The sequence below is a fragment of the Notolabrus celidotus genome, chromosome 7 (assembly GCF_009762535.1).
Source record: "Notolabrus celidotus isolate fNotCel1 chromosome 7, fNotCel1.pri, whole genome shotgun sequence".
Lineage (NCBI taxonomy): Eukaryota > Metazoa > Chordata > Actinopteri > Labriformes > Labridae > Notolabrus > Notolabrus celidotus.
Window position 1 is genome coordinate 32709383 of NC_048278.1, and position 20806 is coordinate 32730188.

At 39.6% G+C, this 20806-nt stretch overlaps 3 protein-coding genes across 12 annotated transcripts; 1 reads left to right on the forward strand and 2 right to left on the reverse strand.

The window, feature by feature from the left end:
• Positions 1–2250: 2250 nt before the first annotated feature.
• On the reverse strand, positions 2251–6318 carry LOC117815754 (allatostatin-A receptor-like). 3 transcript variants are annotated; one of them, XM_034687656.1, is made up of 3 exons: positions 5080–6318; positions 4867–4960; positions 2251–3538 (listed from the first exon to the last, which is right to left on the reverse strand). In XM_034687656.1, exon 3 carries the CDS (start codon positions 3511–3513, stop codon positions 2638–2640), a length of 876 nt encoding a protein of 291 aa, XP_034543547.1. In that variant the 5' UTR covers positions 3514–3538; positions 4867–4960; positions 5080–6318; the 3' UTR covers positions 2251–2637. The 3 variants fall into 3 exon arrangements, with proteins under 3 accessions (XP_034543547.1, XP_034543549.1, XP_034543548.1); XM_034687658.1 differs by lacking the exon at positions 4867–4960 and having other exon boundaries at positions 5966–6318; XM_034687657.1 differs by lacking the exon at positions 4867–4960.
• On the forward strand, positions 5864–10017 carry LOC117815751 (G-protein coupled receptor 4-like). Of its 7 annotated transcripts, none has more exons than XM_034687649.1 (4): positions 5864–5943; positions 8331–8554; positions 8665–9068; positions 9365–10017. In XM_034687649.1, exons 3-4 carry the CDS (start codon positions 8688–8690, stop codon positions 9893–9895), a joined length of 912 nt encoding a protein of 303 aa, XP_034543540.1. In that variant the 5' UTR covers positions 5864–5943; positions 8331–8554; positions 8665–8687; the 3' UTR covers positions 9896–10017. The 7 variants fall into 7 exon arrangements, with proteins under 7 accessions (XP_034543540.1, XP_034543539.1, XP_034543542.1 ...); XM_034687648.1 differs by lacking the exon at positions 5864–5943 and adding an exon at positions 6117–6273; XM_034687651.1 differs by lacking the exon at positions 5864–5943 and adding an exon at positions 6468–6488.
• A 2352-nt stretch (positions 10018–12369) lies between these two features.
• Positions 12370–17279, reverse strand: LOC117815749. Of its 2 annotated transcripts, none has more exons than XM_034687642.1 (3): positions 17055–17279; positions 14702–14966; positions 12370–14357 (listed from the first exon to the last, which is right to left on the reverse strand). In XM_034687642.1, exons 1-3 carry the CDS (start codon positions 17144–17146, stop codon positions 13689–13691), a joined length of 1026 nt encoding a protein of 341 aa, XP_034543533.1. In that variant the 5' UTR covers positions 17147–17279; the 3' UTR covers positions 12370–13688. The 2 variants fall into 2 exon arrangements, with proteins under 2 accessions (XP_034543533.1, XP_034543534.1); XM_034687643.1 differs by having other exon boundaries at positions 17000–17196.
• Positions 17280–20806: the final 3527 nt, after the last annotated feature.

The window sequence follows — 20806 nt, forward strand, 5'->3', positions numbered from 1 at the left end:
GACTGTTCATTCAAATGTTGTTTGGACTGCACACGACTGAACTGTGTACAATGTTTTCACTGTTTGTTTGTTGAACAGTCCATTGAGACAGGAGATGGTGGGGAGAGGATCAGATGCTTGTTTATGTTACAAAGTGCACCTGTGGTAAACCCAAGTCCAATCCATCAGGTCATGTTTATTTTCTCTATAACATATACAGAAGCAGTGGAGGTAGAGAAATGATGAGCTTGAAAGGTGTGGGGTTCAACATGTGTTAATAAAATAAGTGCAGGTTACATGAGTCTATAATCCCACATTGTATCTTTCATTGAAGCAGACTGTTTTTGTACTTGGGTACAGTCTTTACATTTTTACCTCTTATCATTTTGGTACCTCAGTCATCCATCATCATGATTAAATATTTACAGTGTTAAAAAATTCTCACGATTCATTCTGTAATAAGTTCAATTTAAACCTGATTGTCTTTTGAGACCCAGATGATGTCATATTGTTATAGTATTTATGAACTGTACACGGGGTGAATCATGTGAGAGCTGTTGAGCAGCCTGAACTTCAAGAACTTCTATCTGTCTGTGTTTTTGCTCGTTCCTCAAAACAGAAAGCAGACGGAGTCCTGCTGTTAGATTCTTACTGGGTTTAGGTCATACATGCAAAGCAGAGCTGATACATACATTATCTTAAAACAAATGTCATGATGTATCTTTTCATTTAACACAACGTTTTTTTTAAAAATGCAAGTTTTACTGCCATGGCTTACTGTTGTTTTATCAATCAGCAGGATGTTTCCTCACATTCTGCCTCATGTTTGTCTGATTTATCCAATAAAACATCCAACAAACATCTTTGTCTTTGCATTTGATGTTTTATAGAGTCTTATATTTTAAAATTGTCCTTGTTGGATTAGGATTTGGCCTAATGAATTAACTGTGCGCCCATGAAGTGGTTGGCCCGGGTTCAACTCCAGCCTGTGGGCTCCTTTCTCACATGTCATCTCCCCACTCTCTCCATGTTTCCAGCTCTATCCACTGTTCTCCCCTCTCTAATAAAAGGTGCAAACGCCCAAATATATATACACAGTTGTGCTCATAAGTCTACATACCCTGGCAGAATTTATGGTTTCTTGGGTAGTTTCTGTTGTCTTTATGATATAAAAAGAGTAAACACAGTTGTTTGATAAAAATTTAGCTTCACTCAACCACTAACCATGAGTGAAAAAAAGGTTTTCTGTTATCATTCATATTCTCTGGAAAATGGCCAAAAAAATCACAAATTTTGCCAGGGTATGTAAACTTATGAGCACAACTGTATATATAAAGTCCATGTTAAAATATTATTCTTAAAAAACATACTATTAGATATTGTGGGAAAAATACTATAAACCTGCAACATCTCTAAACTACATCAACCTAAAGGAAGGGAAAAAGGCTTATGGTAACCCGTCACAAGACCCTGAGAAACAGTTGAAAATCCTAAGAAACTTTTGGAAGATCATAAGACAGTATTGCAAGATCCTGAGAAGCTTTTGCAAGATGCAAATAGGTTTTTGCAAAATCCTTAGAAATTGTGATATTCTGAGAAACATTTGCTAGTTACAACATACTCTACCAGTCAAAAGTTTGGAAACACCTTCTAATTCAAGGGTTTGCATTTATTTTAATTATTTGAAACACTGTAGATTAATACTGAAGACATCAAAACTATGAAAGAACATATATGGAATTATTTAATTCACAAAAAAGTGTTAAACAAAGCAGAATATGTTTTATATTTTAGATTCTGTAAAGTAGCCCCCTTTTTCCTTCATGACAGCTTTGCACACTCTTGGTATTCTGTCAGTCTGCTTCATGAAGTGGTCTCCTGGAATGGTTTCTAATTAACATGAGCCTTGTCAAGAGTTCATTTGTAGAATGACTTGCCTTCTTAATGTGTTTGAGACCATCAGTTGTGTTGTTCAGAGGTAGGGTTAGTACACAATGGATCGCCCTATTTGACTACTTTTGTAATCCAGATTATGGCAAAACCAGATTATTTCATAGTTTTGATGTCTGCAGTATTAATCTCCAATGTTGAGAATAATTGAAATAAATAAAACCATTGAATGAGAAGGTGTGTACAAACTTTTGCAAGATTTTCCAAAAAATTGAGACCCTGAGAATCTTGCTATCAGTGTCCAGCTGATGAGTTTGTCACCAACTTCACCAACGCTTACCACTTTCAATGTTTCTCAGTGCCTCTGACCTCATGAAGTAATTCACCTGAGTGGTCTGTGAGATGTTTTTGAGGATCTTGCAAAAATTTCTTGGGATCAACCTACATTTTTCCCTTCTGTGTCCCTTCGACGCTGCGTAATTATTCAAGTCCAGCTGCCTTTAATTGGGTTGAGTTGCTTTCTATTATAGTTAGCTCACTAAGGATGATGACCACATTTGTTCTCTAGAATATTCAAGAAAGGAAAGTCAGATCAAAAGAGAAATGTCAAAGAATTTCAGGTTTAAATACAATGAAAACAGACCTTCACTAGAGGTCATTCCATCGTTTCCCCAAAGATATAAACCATTAAAATAACATAAGAACTAATACATTGCAATCCCTCCACTCAGCATAGTCCAGCTCCTTCCTTACATTCAGCTCTACACCTTATGATCGTTGCACTGCTGGGTTTATTGCCCCAGATGTTGCCTCAGCAGCTGAGCAGCAGTGACAGCTCATTGTTGGCAGTTGTTTGGTGCGGATGAGATAACTCAGTGGCTGAAGGAAAGAGCTCATGGACAGAGCTATGTAGGACACACACGTGAGGGCTGAATAGGGCTTGAAAGACTCTGGGCCAAACTCCCTGAGCAGGTACTCGATGACCGGGGGGATGTAGTGGATGTTGATCAGCACAAACGCAGTCAGCACTATCTTGAACGCCCTCTTCTTCACAGGATGGACCTCCTTCTTGCTGGGACCGGCTTGGTGGAGGGACTTGAGAATCAGGAAGCTGCAGGTTGATATGATCACAATGACACAGCTCAGGAGCACTAAGATGACTTTCCACTTGAAGGGAGACTTGAGTTTCACCAAAATACAAGATCCAACCGTTATTAGACTCTGCGTGATACACAAGGACAGTCGCAGTTTTGGATCCTTGAGCCGGAGGAAGACCAGCGGATGGCAGACCGCCATGTAGCAGTCCAGACTCAGCATGCAGAGCAACATCGGCCCTCCTGCTTGATTCAAACCCCAAGCCAGGAAGTTGCCAGCCTCCTGCGTGTTGACCCACAGTAAACGGATGTACTCGACGATGACCATGATGCAGAACAGAGTGTCAAAAACTGCCAGGTTGAGTGTGAAGATCTCTGAGGTGGAGCAGATACCAGGTTTCCTCAGTAGAAGGCGTATGACCAGGGCGTTTGCTGGTAGCCCCAGTGCTGGCACTGTGACTACTGTGGGCAGGAGGTACCAGATAAGTGGCCCTGCTGAGTGGCCTGAGAAAGGCTCATTAATGGTTGTTGTGTTATTTAAGTTTACCATCACTTTGGATCTCTGAGTTCAGTATCTGTGAAGAGAAAGTATACTTTCATTATGTACAACTTATGCAAAAGAAACAGTGGTCTTGTGTTACTCTTGCACTTTACCATGAGACTGCCCTGATTATCTGGGCCTCTGCCTCTTGTACTTGGGGCTGGCCAAGTCCCTGATAAATGTCCTGTTAACTGGCTAGTAATTCACATGGAAGCTGCAATCTGACTTAAGGTGGGATGAACACAAATTAAACACCTCATTGAGTAAATTTCAATATAACTTAAACATGACCACACCCAGTTGATTTTATGGACCCTGGGCTATGTAGCAGCCTTCCAAAGTGCTGCTTCAAAGCTTACTTTTATCAGTCAACATTTGAGTCCCCTAGTTTCAAATCAGCAACTTCTTTAATTATGTTTTCTGTGTTTTTTCACGTGTCTCAATTTTTTCTACATTCTTGCTTTGGTTTTTACATTGTGTTATGTATGGATTGTACAGCACTGTTTTCAGCCTCTGCTGTTTTTAAATGTGCTTTTTAAATAAATTTGACTTGACTAATAAACAAGTGACAATGATTCCAAATTACTGCAAAAATTCAGATTTGTAAAATCTTCAAGTGTCTATAATTTTTAGTTATCTAATCTAAACAACTCGAATTCAATTTATTTTTTTATTTTCTATTTAATTCAACTACAATTTTTCTATAATTTTCTCTTTTTTGCTCAACGGGCGTCTTGCAATTTAAATTTGCATAGAGATATGGATGATGCAATTTCAGGACGTGCACAATCAAATTGTCCTATTGACCTTGTAGATAGACTTGTTGCATCAAATGTTCAATTCCCTTAAGGTCTAAATATTCTTCAATGCTCCAGTACAAAAAAAATATTGTAAAAAAAAAAAAAAAAACAGCATAATTTTTTGGGCCACTTGGTGGCACTGCAACAAGCTTAATAATAATAATAAGACATTTTATTTAAAAGCGCCTTTCTTAACACTCAAGGTCACTTAACAGAGGGATGAAAAACAAACAAAATAAATAAAATAACACAATAAAAAAATAAAAAACAACAAGCAAAAGTAACACCAAGTTAAAATGCAGCAGTGAAATTATACGGAGAATGCAGATTGGAACAGATGGGTTTTGAGTCTTGATTTGAAGAGGGGTAGTGAGTCTATGTTTCGGATGTCTGGTGGGAGTGAGTTCCAGAGTTGGGGAGCAGAGCGACTGAAAGCTCTTCTCTCATTGGTTTGGCATTACATCTTTTCAAAGGTTATGAGTCAAATGTTGCCAGTTATCTCTGTGTTACTTTACACTGAGTCCAAAATAACCACACTATATCACATATTAATTGTACGTACATTGACTTAGTTATCCCAGGAGTCAGGGAACAAAATACCAAGGGTCCGGTCAACTTGTCCAAACAATGACCTCCTGTGTTTTTTGTCCTGAACCCTGATGGAGAACGTCACAGGGTCGAGGAAGGATGTAAAGAAGGAGTAAAAAAACATTTTTCTATTGATATAAAACAAACATTATGTAAAAGGTTAAAATTGTGATATAGATTCACTTACACAGAGCAGATTATTCTGGCTGGGTAAGGATTCAGGCGTTACGAATGTCAGCCTCGCTCCTCAAACTGTCCTTCTTCCTGTCTCAGTAATCTTTGACATCCCTCGGTCTCATTCTGGTGTTTTATATCAGCTTCATAAATGTTGACCAGTCTCCACAGACTTCCCTTTGCATACAGCATTAATCATACGCCAGGTGTTCTTTTGCACACTCAGTCCAGATTTGAAACATGATGCAAATATGCTCAAATGACGCGCATTCACCAAGTTTTTGTTATTGTTAGCGAAGTTCTGTTTTCATAGGTATGGGATAGTGTCTGTTGTTGAGCGTGTGGTTCTGCCCCAGAGTGTTTCTATAGTCAGAGCGTTCATGATGTCCAGACTTGAATCTTCTTCTGTTAAACACAATCAGAGCCTCTCCATAAAACTAGCCATTGAGTTTGTGAGTGTTTCAGTTCAGACAGCTTAAGGTCAGGTAAGGTGTCACAAAGTCACAAAGAATTCAACCCCACAGATCTATCATCATGAATTCTTAACATGTTATTTTCTGAACACCAAACTGTATCAGCGAAATAACCAAAATCATGATGATTGTTTTTTCAGGTCATTTCATACAGCCTGTGACGCAAAACTTATGCACCTCTGTAAGACTTGAGCTCATGCAAAAGAAGCCCTGAACTACAAGAGCAACCTTTTGAATTTCCCATGCATGCATGATTGGTGTAATGTATGGAGCAGGGTACTTTAATGGTGCAAGACTACTTTGAATTTGGCTGAGACGTTAAGTGATCCAGAAAATTATAAGCTGTTGCTTCTGACTGAGATGTGGATTATGAAGCATAAGAAGCCAAGTTTTCCCAGATAAAGGTTAGAACTTATGACTACTTACTGAGCTGTCAGGACGAAGGGGAGTGGGACACAAATGTGGACCATGGGGGTTCTGAAAGTTATTCCAAAGGAACTGACCAATGAAATCACAAGCAATCGAATGGATAGATAAGGAGGAAACTAAACCACTGCTGCCGAGCCACTGACTGGAAACCAAAGTATCTGGAAGACTCAGGAAAACTCTTCAACACAAACTCAGAGGCTACTAGGGACACCTCAAACGAGAGCTAAAAGACTGGAGTAAAGACCCGTCTGAATTCAAGAGACCAATTTTCAGGACAGGAGAAAAGGGGCAAATTATTGGAGCAGGTTTGTGATGCATGCAAGAGATCCACCCACTAACTCAGAGGAAGAGCTAATGAGTCAGCATAGAGCACTGGAGTCCAAGAGTTTATGTAAGCTTCCCACACCTGCTCCAAATCAGTGGCAATCAGACTCACACACACACACCTGACTCTGCTCTGCGATGATTCCTTCACTAAACTCAATGCCCCAAGCTCTCTTGACTTAATTGACATCACCTGGTAAGTGATTGAGGGCAGGAGGCTGTAAGAGCTGGTAATGGGACAGCACTTTGAGACTTCTCACGTGACCTGCATGATGTCATTTAGCTCACCTGAGCAGTGTTAGGAATTTTCTTTGCACAATTTTTATTTTCCTGAAATTCAAGGCGCTTAAGGGACTGACTGACTGCCATGTGATCTAGACTCTTACCATACAGACTGCCTAACCACAACATTTAAAACATATAAATAAGCTATATAACTACAAATATATAAATTATATTGTATCTACATATATGTGAAGATGAATAGATTAAGGCTGTTTTCTATATTTATACTTACAGGCATTGCAACTTTCATGCTTCTTTTTTACTGTCGCACTTTTTTTTTAATTTCCATGTTACAGTTTTCGTTTCCCCTGGGAATCCTGTGTTTCACGTCACAATGCTATGAACTCTGGGTAATTCCCTTATGCTAAGTCTGCAAAAAATGCCCACTTACGGAAAGGGGGCATAAAGGGCTCAAAAAGTCAGTGAGAGATCCCTCACACACTTGATGATTTGACAGTGGGACAGCCCTAAACCCTCACGGACTTAGCGGGAACGCCTATAAGTCAGTGAGTGCTTGAGGTTGGACATTGAGATTGGGCCTGTGGGTCAGCTACTATCTTGCCTTGACATTAGCTTGTTTGGCTGCTAGCTGATATGCAAGGGCCTCAACTTTCTTTATCTGAGCTTGTCATGATATTGGTTTCGTTTTTATAATAAATATCACATGAGTTCTTCCCACACAGCACTGATAACTGCCTGCACTTTGGGACTCATGGTAAAGAAAGGTGGTTGTAAATGTAGCTATGAGGGACCCTGATTTGTCTTTCATATACTTACATCTCTGTCGTTTAAGACCAGGAGTCTAATGGCAGAGTAGCTTTGAGTGAGACTGATTCAAAAGGGTTATTCAAATCAAAGCATCAGAGTGAGATAATCTCTGGTTTGACAGTCATTGGTTACAAAAATACTGGATCCTAAATGTATCATTAGCATGGTGAAATTCTTTATTTCACTCTATATGCCTGATTAACGCTCATATCTTTCATAACCTGCATCCTCATGCATTTTTTTAATCCAATACACCCTGCAGAGATAGCCTTGATGACATCACTGGCACCAACTGTCTCAGACTTGGTTGTTTCAGGAGGTTGATGATGATAAAAACTCACCATGTACTACATAACTCCTCGGTTATGTAACGGCACATCTTTTAAAAACATCACATTACTTATGTAAGTGGGTGTTTGTCGTGACTTTGCAATCTTCCTCCCCGTGTTTGGAGCACAGTTATTTTGGCTCTCCACAGTCGGGGAACATTAGTAACACCTTGCATTAGATTTCTCATTTCTGCTGAGCTTGCATCACCTGTTTACCGAGCGCGTACAGATGCATCTGTGAGAACAAATGTTCATTTGCAGTGCTGCTGCAGAAGAAAAGTAACCCACAGAGACAGACCTGGGATCAGGTTACACTTTTCATGGGGTTAAAAACAATCAGCAGGTCAGCAGCAGAGGCTGATTTCTTCACCATGCAGGAACATGTTTTTTACAAATGCCACTGTTTGTTTATTTGTACACTTTCTTGCAACAGAAAAATAAATGTAAAAAATTCTGCAAACAACACTAGTGTCCTCAGGCATGTTGTTCAACCATCAGGCAACAACAGATCCCCTTCCTTCACACTTAGACAACTCAAACACTGGGGAATACATCAAGGTGGCCATTAATTTTTTCACCTGCAGCTACTACATCTATGTTGAAGTTCACACATCTCCACCTTTAACAACCTGAACACACCCCTCTGTTCCTATCAGAACCATCCAATCACTGAAGACGTCTCAGCTATCCTTTCCCGATCACAGCTTGGGTTGGATGCCGATTGTTAACGCCACATTACCGTTCTCCAATCCACGACTGGTGTTAGTCCCTTTGGAGCATTTTTAAAAGCCACTGGCCTCACAGATGGAGAGCTACATAGAAGAGGTTTTGTGAAGCTTGAGGTGAGCAGAGACTGCATGACACTGGAGATTGTGTTAAGGTAAGAAGGGTTTTCCAATCTGGTCACCATGTTCTCCACTGTTTCATTCTTTGTGTTCTCTCTCTTTCTGTCGATCACCAAACTAACCCTCCTCTCTTTCTTTCTCATAGCTTTCCAGCAGTTCCTCTCCACGATGTCCAACACCACCCTGAGCCCTGCCTCCAGCCTCTTTGATAACTCCACCACAACCGGTGGCCCCCTCGGACCTCCACCTTGGTACCAGTATCCGGTCTGTGCCGTTGCCCCTTACGGCTTCATTTTCTACTTTGGGGTCAAGGTGTTCAACCTGGCCATCGGGACGCCGTGTAACATTCTGGTTATCTGGAAGATCGTCAGCAATAAGAGCGACGCGTCCACCTGTGACATCTTCATCTTCAACCTGGCCATCTTGGACGCCTACTTCTGTCTGATGACGCCGATAGAGATGACCAACCGGCTGCTGCTGGGTGACAGTCGCATTTGGTACGCTCAGAGGTTCGCGTACGGGATCAAGGATGTGGCTCCACTCTTTCTCGTGAGTTTTTGGATGTTATAACGTCAAGTAGAAAAATTGCCAGTTATTTCAAAGAGTTTGTTTCTAGCACAGAAAAGCCAAGGTGCTTCTGCATTTTCTGACATTCCCAGAATTAGTTTCTGAAGGTCCTTCTTAGCTAGCCAGGTAAGCTACCTCGAGTATCCAATCAATGTAAGGTTTTCATGATGTGCTTTTATGTGTATGGCTTTTATTTTGGTAAAACTCTCACAGCTTTTAAAGGAGATGCTTTCAAGTATCCTCTAGCGTAATACCTAATCACTGATATTCATTTCTAGGTTTGTATCTGCCTGGACCGCTACATGGCCGTGGTCCACCCTGTAGTGTTCAGCGGAATCAGAGATAATAAAATCCGGACGGGCATTTCAGTGGTGGTCTGGGGCCTCATCCTGGCGTACGGCTTCACCAAGTGCTTCCTCGGAGTCATGAGCGTCAACGAGGTCTTCAGCGGTGTCATTCTCTTCTCCTTCGCGGTCATGGTCTTCTGCAACATCTCGGTCATCTGGGTCCTCAGGCGCTCCGTGGCAGGAAAGGAGGAGATGCACCCGGTGAAGAAGAAGGCCTTGAAGATGGTGCTGATCATCCTCGGCATCATCGTGTCCAACTACCTCCCGCCTGTGGCTCTCATGCCGTTCGTGCCGTACTACACGTTCGTGCAGTTCCGCTGCCAGATCAGCATCAGCGTGTTCTCCATCATGGATCTGAGCTGCAGCATGGAGCCGCTCCTCTACATCACGAAAATGGAGCGTGTGGGCGGAGGGTGCTGTGGAGGGAGTGTGACTAAGAAGTCTCAGGATGTCAAGGTGTGATCAAGCCTGATATTTAAAACTTACTTTACTTTCTATGGATGTTTTTCTAATTCTTACCTTGTATAACTAAATAAACACAATAACTGCAAATGAACTTTGAATTAAAATAACGTCTGCTCTTTTGTCTGTTGTTTTATTGATACAAATGTAGAAGTAAAAATCTAATAAGCTTTATATAATTTAATATGTTTAAAATGTTATACAGCTCTAGAAACAGCTAACAGGTCTGCTAGCAAGAGGGCTACCTCATAATCGAGCTAGCAGTTAGCTCTCTCTGAAAATAAAAGAATATACTGTATATGAAACTTTTTTACTTGTAATCTTTAGTTGAAAAAAACAATCCCATAATTGTATAAATGTTGTTGAGCTTATAAAGTTAGCACTTGCTATTATTAGTCACAACCATAGACTCTATGGAACGGGGTTCCCAAAGTGTGGGTCAGGACCCCCTGGGGGTTCACGAGACACAAATGAAGGGTCATGAGATGTCTCCCAGAATGTCTTTTTTTAAAGTTATCTAAAAATAGTAAATTTTACCCATTATAGTAAAAAAAGATATCAACAAAAATAGTAGCTAAACTTGAAATAAAACCTTGAAAATAGAAAATGTAATGAGTTTTCTGCCTTTCTTTGTTGCCAGATGACTCCTAAGTTTAGGGTTAGTGAACAGTTAATTATCAAAAGCATCAGTAGCAGCAGGTTAATTCATAACAGCACAGGAAACAGACACATGCTCATATAGGTAGAGTCATTTTCTGCAGACCAGCTAAATGAAGCCACATTAAATCACTTTGAGGGACAGTGGGGGTTGCAAGTCTTTGGCACCTATATTTTTGGGGTCGCAAGCTGAAAATTTTGGGAACCCCTGGACTACTGGCTAGTCTAGATTGAGGAAAGCTAGAGTCCAAGAAATGTCCCTCAGGTTGGCATGTATTGCCTTACATTAACACAGACTTAACAAATGTTTTGAAATAAAAGAATACAAATTTAAACATGATTAAAAATGTGATTATGAGTGATTAACCATGATTTCACTAGAAGATTTAGGTGCAAAATAATTAAGACAAGTAAACTGTTGTGAAAAGGAAAACCTAGTTCTATTTGTGCCTAGAAACTACAGAAAACATAACACAGGGTAATAAAGAGACAAAGTTAAGCATCAAATGACTTTTAATGTATCAAAATGCACACAGAACATTCTTAAAGATAAAAAGATAAATACTGCTCCTGATTTAAAGACTTGATCTCTATATTTACAAAGGTATCGTGATGTAAAGTTAAAATATAAAAACACTAAGGTGCATGACTGTCGGTCAGCTGTCATTGTTTTTTTACAGTAGAGCTGAATCTGGAAGATTTGGGAACTGTTGTAGCAGGTGTCACAAAATTATTGTGCTGTCCCACTCCCATGAGTGACAAACCCAAAGTTCACACAGAAATCCTGCAGTTTAAGAGTTAAAAAAAAATCCTATAGGTATCTTCACCTTCAGTAAAAACTGAGGTAGACTAAATCTGCAGATTTATTTTTCATGATTGATTGTTTGTTTTTGTTTGTTTTAAAAGGTTTTCCACTTGATTCAAGTGACGCAAGCAGCAGGTTAATTCATAACAGCACCGGAAACACAGACACATGCTCATATAGGTAGTCATTTTCTCCAGACTAGCTAAATGAAGCCACATCAAATCACTTTGAGGGACAGTGGGGGTCATGAGCTGAGAAGTTTGGCAACCCCTGGTACAGAACATGGACATGCCCTCAGTGACGGCTCCTATTGGTTTCTGAAACAGAGATTTAAAGCCGGTGATGTCACGTTGGAAAAATGGTGGAACGACCAAGCGGCAACCTCCAGTTCCAAAATATGAAGCCCATGGAGAAGTGTTATAAGCTGCAGTTCATCGAGAATCCACTTGAGGCTGGCTGCAGAAACACCAGAAACCACATACACACATTCAAAAAAGACTATCTTTGCAGCAGAAATAAACATGTTTACAGCCTGGTTCAAAAAACACTAGGGGAGCCTCAGAAAATTGGATGGAAGGGAAAATAATAGAATCAATTTTTTTTTTTTTTTCAACATGTTTGTTAATAATTTCCTATGTTAAACAAATGTAATAGTTATTGAAAAGTGAATAAAAGTAAGAAAATACTTTCTAAATGTTGATGTTTCTCTATATATTTTGAAGCATTGACTGTGGGTTTGCAAAGCGGGTCCTCGGCCAGAAGCTATTGCTGTTTGGGGGGCCTTGGTATAGTAAAGTTTGGGAACCCCTGGGCTAGGAGGCTCAAACTCCACTCTTTACCTCACACTAAGTTTGGTTGACTTCAACATTTCTAATATGGCTCCTGCCGATGACTGGCTTCAAAACAGCGTTTAGGAACAGATGGGTGACGTCACGGATACTACGTCCATTTATAGTCCATGTTTTGTTCATGTAACTCGACTGTAAACAACCAGAATGACTCACAGAGGACATGAATGAGGAAGCTCAGACTTTATTTGGTTGATTGGTTATTGTTGCACTTTTGAATCACATTCAACTCAATCGCATTTCATTATTACAGCTTGCCAAACTCCAAAGTAAACATTACATTTGAACATCCATGTATGGCTGAATGTACAACACTTTTCAAAACAACTCATTTTGGTCACTGTTCAATAAGAAGTTCAGCATCTATGACAGCTGCTGTTAGAAGTCCTCCTGGCTCACACACAGGCCTGTTTGTGTCTCCTTTACCGTCAGCCTGGAGCAGAAACCGGTTTACAGAGCACAGATCGAGCACTTACCGACTCATTCGTAGAACCTCCTAATTAGGAATCCACTTTGGGACCAATTAGCAGCAGCAGTGTAATGAGATGCAGATTATTTAAGTGGTTAACTGACTAAACATAACAGGGTAATTAATAAAGGAACACAAACAGGCTGTTTAATGATCACATTACAGCAACTGGTGTTTGTTTCAGAGGGAATCAGAACGGACGGATGTAAAGCTCAGAGATTGAAACAGTTACAATGATTTATATATTAAAATAGAGACCAGTTCATCACTTTAAAATCATATGATGTCACTTTTGTCTGTGCTCTGATGTCCTCAGACTGGATGTCTGGTATTTTGAGTTATAAATAAAGGTTCATTCAAATGTTCATCATTTATAGCTAAACACAAAGAAGTGTTCATAAGTAACAGAACTCAGTGCAGATAAGTGTTCAAAGGAAGGATGTTTGTTGATTGCAGTCAATATTGATTTTTTAAAAAGATGCATTCATTGTTGAATTAAAAAAAGAAATACTGAGTCCTATTTTGAACGCTTTAAAAGTATAAAAGTGCACAAAATAGCTTGTATTTTCTACAATTTGAGGAAATTGGAAATACAATATCCTGAAAAACAATGATCTGTATATTGATTAAAATTGTATTTACATTAATTGTTAATCACTCAAAATAAACAGACAAATTAGAGTTGGTCTTATTTTCAGAATTTTATTTGATTATTTATTGTTTTAATATATTTCTTTTTTTTTCATTTATTATTCTAATGTTCCTAATTTATCATTTTTCTAATATTATGTGATGTCAGAATGATTCCTGTGTTTATGCCATGTGGTTTCAGAGACCTTGATAAATCTTCAAACCTGCATTGGATCCTGTGTTTAACTTCCACCCATCAGTTGTTGAAGGTGTTCATCCTCACCTTCATCTTCACAAGCGGTTGTTAGTACATGCCTACACACTTCCTGTTGTTTCTTCAGTTCTTTCACAGCGTAAAGGTCTCATTAACTTCAGGTATGAGCATTAAGTCTGAGTGATTTTGACGTGTAGTTCCTTCAGACTTTCTTGGCTGGCTTCAGGTCCATCCTCTGAGCTCACATATCCCGGATAAGTGGCGTAAAACTGAGGAGATGCTGGTCTAGTTGAGTCCTCTGTGCCTGATGATGGAGGTAGAAGCAGTGGTATCAACTTGGCGTGGGCGTAGTCAATCTCAAAACCCTCAAAAATAAGCCCAACCCCCCAGGCACCTAAACTTTCCTCTAGAAGCTTTGCCACCTTCAGGGCTGCCAGCACCAGCTCCTCATAGTCCTCTTTGTCTAGTCTGAATATATCAGATGTCAAAGGTCGACGCGGGACCAGCACGGTAAAACCAGGAGAATTTGGGAAAGGAGTGAGAAAGGCCACGTGCCTCTCATCCTCCCACACTCTCCACTGCTGCTGCTCCCCACGGACGATCCGTGAGAACAAACCCGGGTGAGCCGGGTCGTCCCCGAGGAACGTGAGGTCATGTGGGGCGTCAGGGACGGGGAGCTGGGATCGGATTTTGGTTTGAATGTCTGTCAAGCTGGAGTCACTCCGCCTGGGAGCTGTCCTAGAGGTGCAGTATCCAGGGTCGTGGGTGTTGTGCTCTTCTTCTCCTGCCAGGTGAGGGCGCCACTCTGCATCAAGACCATGTAAAGGGAGGACACAGATCTGAGGGAATGACAAGAAATGTTGATTTAGTGGAAGAAAATGACTGAAAACTTCAATTTCCTCAAGCTTCAATTTGTTTCACAGCCAGGAAAAAATCCTTTAGGTACAAAATACAAAGAATAAATAAATACCACAGTACATCAAGTGACAACAGGACTTCACAATGCTGTTAAAACCAGAATCAGTCTTCACTAAAGGACAATTTAAAATCTCACGCTTCATTTTTATTCCCCCCAGGAAGAATATAATAGTTCACAGTGCCTCCACTCGGCTTTCAGGGCACATTTGCTGTCAGTACTCATGGGATTGTAGTCACAAATACCCGATGTAGTAATTGCCTTTACCTGGGCCGGTCTGTCTCTGCGGGGTCTGCTGACCAGCGCACACCTCCGGACAGCCAGCTTATCACACAGCAGCTCTGAAACAGCTCTCGCCCCCAACAGCCAGGACGAGAACTCCTGCTTCTCCAGGTGGAAGATGCTGCCTCCCAGGCTGCCAGGGGAGCTGTGTTCCAGGATAACAGACCCCGGGGTCCAGGGCTGTGGATGGAGGTAGGCTACCAGACCCTCTGACTCCCAGATGACATGACGGGGAAGAGTGGAGGACATTCTGTGGAGTAAGGAGGGACAGCAGAAGGGAAACAGAAGTGAGTGTTTTTACTCGTTCATTTCTTTTCTTTAGTACTTCAAACTTGGTGGGCATTTAGTGTACAAACATGAATAAATACACACTGGACGGACTACACAGTGAAAGAATCACTCCATAATAACTTAGGATTTTTCTGTATTTTAAAGATATGTCTTCTTTTATTGGCATGAAGGTGTTTTTTAATCAAACAACCATTAAACCCTGCTCATTATGGGAAAAACTGAGTATTCATATTTATTCTACTTTTTACTGTTTATAATTATATTCCAGATTGACCACAAATTATTAAAAAAAACAAATATTTTTTAAAATAAATTATAAACTATGATCAATTACATACTAAATCATAAAGATTAGCCGAAAAGATTTAAAATAAATAACTACATTTGGCCTGAAAATCAAGTCAAACTCAGAATAATCACCTTTTACTTGGTTGAGAGTATTTTATAGTGACGCTACTTTGACACAGGTGAAAATATAAACATATTTTTTTCACTATTTCAACATTTTACATTATAAAAATGAAGAATAACCTTAAAATCTCTCAAGATCTCAGGCAAGCTGCTTCAGCATCTTCTTTTAAATCACAGCTGAATACGTATTTTTATCAAAAGGCCTTCTTGTAATATTGTTTTATCCAAGATGCTACATTTATTTTTAAACTACTTTTATAATTGGTTTTCTTTTATTCACTCATTGTTTTTATTTTAACTTTCTTCAGTTAAACAAAGAAAAAACTGAAATGATTGTTTTTGGAGCCAATGAAGAAAGGTTAAAGGTTACTGCTCAGCTCCAATCTGCACAGATGAAATGTTCAAACCAAGCCAGAAACCTTGGTGTAGTCTTAGACTCAGACCTTAATTTCAGCAGCCACATTAAGAAAATTACAAAGTCAGCCTACTATCACCTTAAGAATATATCAAGGATTAAAGGACTTATGTCTCAGCAGGATGCAGAAAAACTCCTCCATGCATTTATCTTTAGCAGACTAGACTACTGTAACGGGGTCTTTACAGGACTCCCTAAAAAGTCAGACGGCTGCAGCTCATACAGAATGCTGCTGCTCGAGTCCTAACAAGGACCAAGAAAGTAGACCACATCACTCCAGTTCTTAGATCTCTACACTGGCTTCCTGTCTGTCAGAGAATAGACTTTAAAATCCTGCTGATGGTTTATAAAGCACTGAATGGTTTAGGCCCAAAATACATTGCTGATCTGCTGCTACTGTATGAACCACCTCGACCTCTGAGGTCATCAGGTACTGGTCTGCTTTCAGTCTCTAGAGTCAGAACGAAACATGGTGAAGCAGCGTTCAGTCATTATGCACCACATATCTGGAACACACTCCCTGAAAGCTGCAGGTCCACTCCAACTCTCACCTCTTTTAAATCAAAGATTAAGACTTTTTTATTTGCCACTGCCTTCCTATCTTAGATTATTTTAACTCACTTTAAATTAAAATTTGAATGTAAATTTCCTTTTCTTTTCTGTTTTATTATGTGTCATTTTAATTGTGTTCTTTTATGCCTGTCTGAATGTTTCCAATGCTTTTAATGTTTTAATGTAAAGGACATTGAGTTGCCCTCGTGTATGAAATGCGCCTTGCCTTGCCTTATTTATTTTTACTGATTTACAATGTTTTATTGTTTTAATTGTTTTTAGTAGTTTCTCTTAAATGCTTTTATTCACTCTTTATTATTACTCTTAAATTGTCTTGCTAGCTGTGAAAAATATATGAAGTTAAAATCATTGTTAAATCCAAATGCTAAATATAGACTAATGAACAGACTTCATTTAAGGTTTAGAGAGTTAGATAGCTTTATTTATTTTTTTTACAGCATGTGTCTGAAGAAATGAGCTGTCAAATTCTCATTCTGCTCACATGACACTAACTCACTGACAGTGTAATGATGACACTAACAGAAGGGGAACTTGATAGTTGATAGCCAGGAGAGTGTCTGAACTTTAATACTTCACACATAAAGCTGACCTACCTTCTTCTAATGAACCGTGTAAACAGCATAAAGTAACGTGGGACTTAAAACAGACCTGTCCCCTGCTCCTCTCGGCTCGTAGTTTAAAGTGGAGTAATAAACACAAACAGAGATAACAGTGCAGAGAGTAGTTCCTCTTCTCCACATCCGTCAGATCAAACAGAAAAGAGACTTTTAAAGGAACTTTGAGCTCAAAGCACAAAACTCTTTCCTCCCTCTTTCAGTCATTCTACCAGTTTCTTCTTCCTTGTCGGAGTCATTCTCGTTTGGCAAACCATCTTAAAGGCACAATAGCACCCCCTGCTGGACGGGAGGAAAAAATAATTCCTCAGCTGTATGTGATAGAGCAGTGGTTCTCAAAGTGCGGTCCTAGGACCCCTGGGGGTCCGGGAACCATAGTGTGGGGGTCCGTGAAATAATTATAATACATTTCTAATAAATTATAAAATTATGCTGTGTCATTTGAAACAGCATATATACAGATGAGGACCATTTGCGCCAATGGGGTGCTATTGTGCGTTTATAAAGCACTGAATGGTTTAGGCCCAAAATACATTGCTGATCTGCTACTACTTTATGAACCACCTCGACCTCTGAGGTCATCAGGTACTGGTCTGCTTTCAGTTCCTAGAGTCAGAACGAAACATGGTGAAGCAGCGTTTAGTCATTATGCACCATATATCTGGAACACACTCCCTGAAAGCTGTAGGTCTGCTCCAACTCTCACCTCTTTTAAATCAAAGACTAAGACTTTTTTATTTGCCACTGCCTTCCTATCTTAGATTATTTTAACCCACTTTAAATTAAAATTTTAATGTAATTTTTAATATATTTCTAATTTTCCTTTTCTTTTCTGTTTTATCATATTTGTCATTTTAATTGTGTTCTTTTATGCCTGTCTGAATGTCTCCAATGCTTTTAATGTTTTAATGTAAAGCACATTGAGTTGCCCTTGTGTATGAAATGCGCTATACAAATAAAGCTGCCTTGCCTTGCCTTGCCTTGCCAATGAAACCAGCATATTGTGCCCATTACTCCCACCCTATAGTTACATGAGGGCCAATAGAAACTGATATGATTGGGACACATCAATCTGTCACGTATCACTCATTCACACTTCACTCCATCACAACTGTTACTGCTACTACTTAGCTTGGCTTACTAGCATGCGAGCATGGATACGTTTTCAATACAATTAGTTCCAAGGGCATCTAAGAGTGCAAATGGTGGTAAACATATGCTTAATCTATGTTACAATTATGAGGGGGTCCATGGAAAATGTTCTCACCTGTAAGGGGTCCCTGGCCCCAAAAAGTTTGAGAACCCCTGTGATGGAGGAAATATAAAATATTTTTTTGTCAGCTTTCACTTTTATAAAGATAACGGTGAACAAAGTCGGTATGTTTTTTGATTTTTAGTAGTTTGACGTTTGTATTTTATTATTGTGCCTGTCAAACATATAGTCTTACAAGACACCATGAATTCACGCGGTCCAGGGTCAGAACGCACAGCCCCATCATTCATTGTAAAGAAACTGAGGAAGAAAATTGTAACAGAAATGAATAAAAATGAAAATAAAAATGCACACTACTTAAAAAGACTATCCTGTCTTCATGTCCAGGCTTTTGAGACACAATTAGCTAGTTTATAGTCTATGGTTTAAACACATCAGGATTAAACAACCATTCTAGTTTCAGCCTTTTTACAGGCAATATATTGAAACAATGTATGTTTCACCTCATTCCATTAATTGATACATGTTTGATCTGAAACCATTTAATCTAATAAATAACCAATTTTTATGTTGAGGTTTTCTTACATTTTTCAAACCAAATGAAACACCTGAACAAACTAACAAACTTTATGGGGAAACCTTTTAGACTACTTGAACAAAAACGGATCAGTTTGTTCTGAAACTAAATTATATTTAACTTTGTACAATACCAAACAAAAAGTAAAACAGGAAACAATTAAAAGCTTGGTAGCAGATTCAGGGAGGTCACCAGAAATTCTGAGCCCCATCATTTGGTGCCTGACTACTATAGCCCAAGTCAACCCTTCACAATTGGCCTATATAACCAAACTTCCATTAAGCTTGTGACCCATTACAATCAATGTGGGATCAATAACCACAAGAGGCATCTGTAGTCGTGCCTGCTTTTACAAACACCAGAGATTTTAAAGATCTAGCATATACTAGGTACAGAAAAGTAGTCTTTTTCAGTTGCATTAAAATAAACAGACTGCTTCATGGCCCCTCCTTCCTAAAGTTGTCTACCACGCATTTTTGAAAGTCATCTAAACACACGATACTCTCCACATGTGAGCAAATACAGTCTGCTGCAGTTTCAATTAAAAAAATAAGAATGAATAAAAATGCGTATATGAGCCTCTCTAGTATTTGACCAGGTTTTAAGCAGTTCCCAGATACAGTCAGTTGTTTGTAAAATTCAAGTCCACTGACTCCTCATGAACTAACAGAGAGGAACATGTCCTCTGGTTTGTCTCAGGGTCACTCTGACCTGCAGTTTAGAGTCATATGACCCTCTGACACAGCTCTCCCATGATGTCCTGTGACTTTCAGACAAAAGGTTATGACTCTTTTAGAACCAGAACTCACTTCTGATAGGCTTTTGACTGTTTTGAGTCTTATCCAAGAAATACTGACAATAATGGCACACCCCAGATTTGGATTTCACCGAGTGATTGCAGTTTGAAGAAGTGACTGCAGAGGGCTCCATAGCTCTACAGACACACAGGGGGACCTGCTCACTGGTGGAATTATGGTTGAGAAACTATTTAAACTTCATTCCTGTAATGCAACCTTTTGACTCATACTTTGACTTCCACACATTCTGTTATTATCAGTTTTTCAGGTATTCGATTTCGACGGACTGTAACACTCTTATCTCTGTTTTTTTTCTCAGAAGTCTTACTCACTTCCTCTTTCGGCAGAAGGTCAAATATACCGGTAGTCCTAACCATGTTCCCCACTGTCACCGCCTATTTCTCAGTTACTATACTACTATCAGATATGAGTCACTACACAAACACACACTCTTACTTTTATACCCTCACTGGAAAAGTGCATTCCCTTGCTTCAAATCATATCCTGCTCCACTGACTTCATTCACACTGGAATTCCTAAATGTAAGCTTAATGTCAGTCTGACCTTAAACTTTAATAACAAACTTTGAACAAACACTCAAACAGCAGTTATGGGGAAGTGAGGACAAGTGAGGCGTCACCCCTTTGCAAATATTTCCTCCTTCTTAAAACACACACTGGTCCTCACTAATATAGACAGACTTGATCAAACACACAAACAGTGAAACCTTGTCACTTCCCCCTCTTGCCCATAATCAACCAGATGAAAGTATCTTTAAAATGCTGGGTTCAAAAAAAGGAAGAGAGATTTCATTCACATATATTGTGATAGAAAGAATTGAGGTTGTGTTTTTACTCCTCCTTATTAAAGGTGAAGGTCTGCCATGTGTTCTCTGCGTTGGAAACTCAAACTTTGCTTCCATTCAAATACTTCTTTACTTCTTTTTTTTTTGTTTTAATGAGCTTCATTCTTTCCATTCATGACAACAGAAATCTAATGTCCCTTGGTTTGCATGCACTCTCACATGACAGACAGCGGGGCACAGTGAGTGAACGTGTCGTCCCACTTTCTGGGAGTAAATCTGTCTTCCTAATCTGCAGCCCATGACCTCAGTAATGAGCTCAGCTGCTCAGAGATCCTCCACAGAGCGTCTCAGCTGAAGAGCAGCCCGATGATTCACTCAGCCAGAGAGGGGAGAG

Excerpts from the sequence above, each read along its gene's own strand:
- LOC117815754 (XM_034687658.1), bottom strand. The coding sequence starts at position 3,513 with ATGGTAAACTTAAATAACACAACAACCATTAATGAGCCTTTCTCAGGC.
- LOC117815751 (XM_034687649.1), top strand. The coding sequence starts at position 8,688 with ATGTCCAACACCACCCTGAGCCCTGCCTCCAGCCTCTTTGATAACTCC. Across the intron at positions 9,069-9,364 it reads ATGTGGCTCCACTCTTTCTC|GTTTGTATCTGCCTGGACCG; the intron begins GTGAGTTTTTGG and ends ATTCATTTCTAG.
- LOC117815749 (XM_034687642.1), bottom strand. The coding sequence starts at position 17,146 with ATGTGGAGAAGAGGAACTACTCTCTGCACTGTTATCTCTGTTTGTGTT. Across the intron at positions 14,967-17,054 it reads CCGAGAGGAGCAGGGGACAG|AATGTCCTCCACTCTTCCCC; the intron begins GTCTGTTTTAAG and ends CTTACTCCACAG. Across the intron at positions 14,358-14,701 it reads GCAGAGACAGACCGGCCCAG|ATCTGTGTCCTCCCTTTACA; the intron begins GTAAAGGCAATT and ends TCATTCCCTCAG.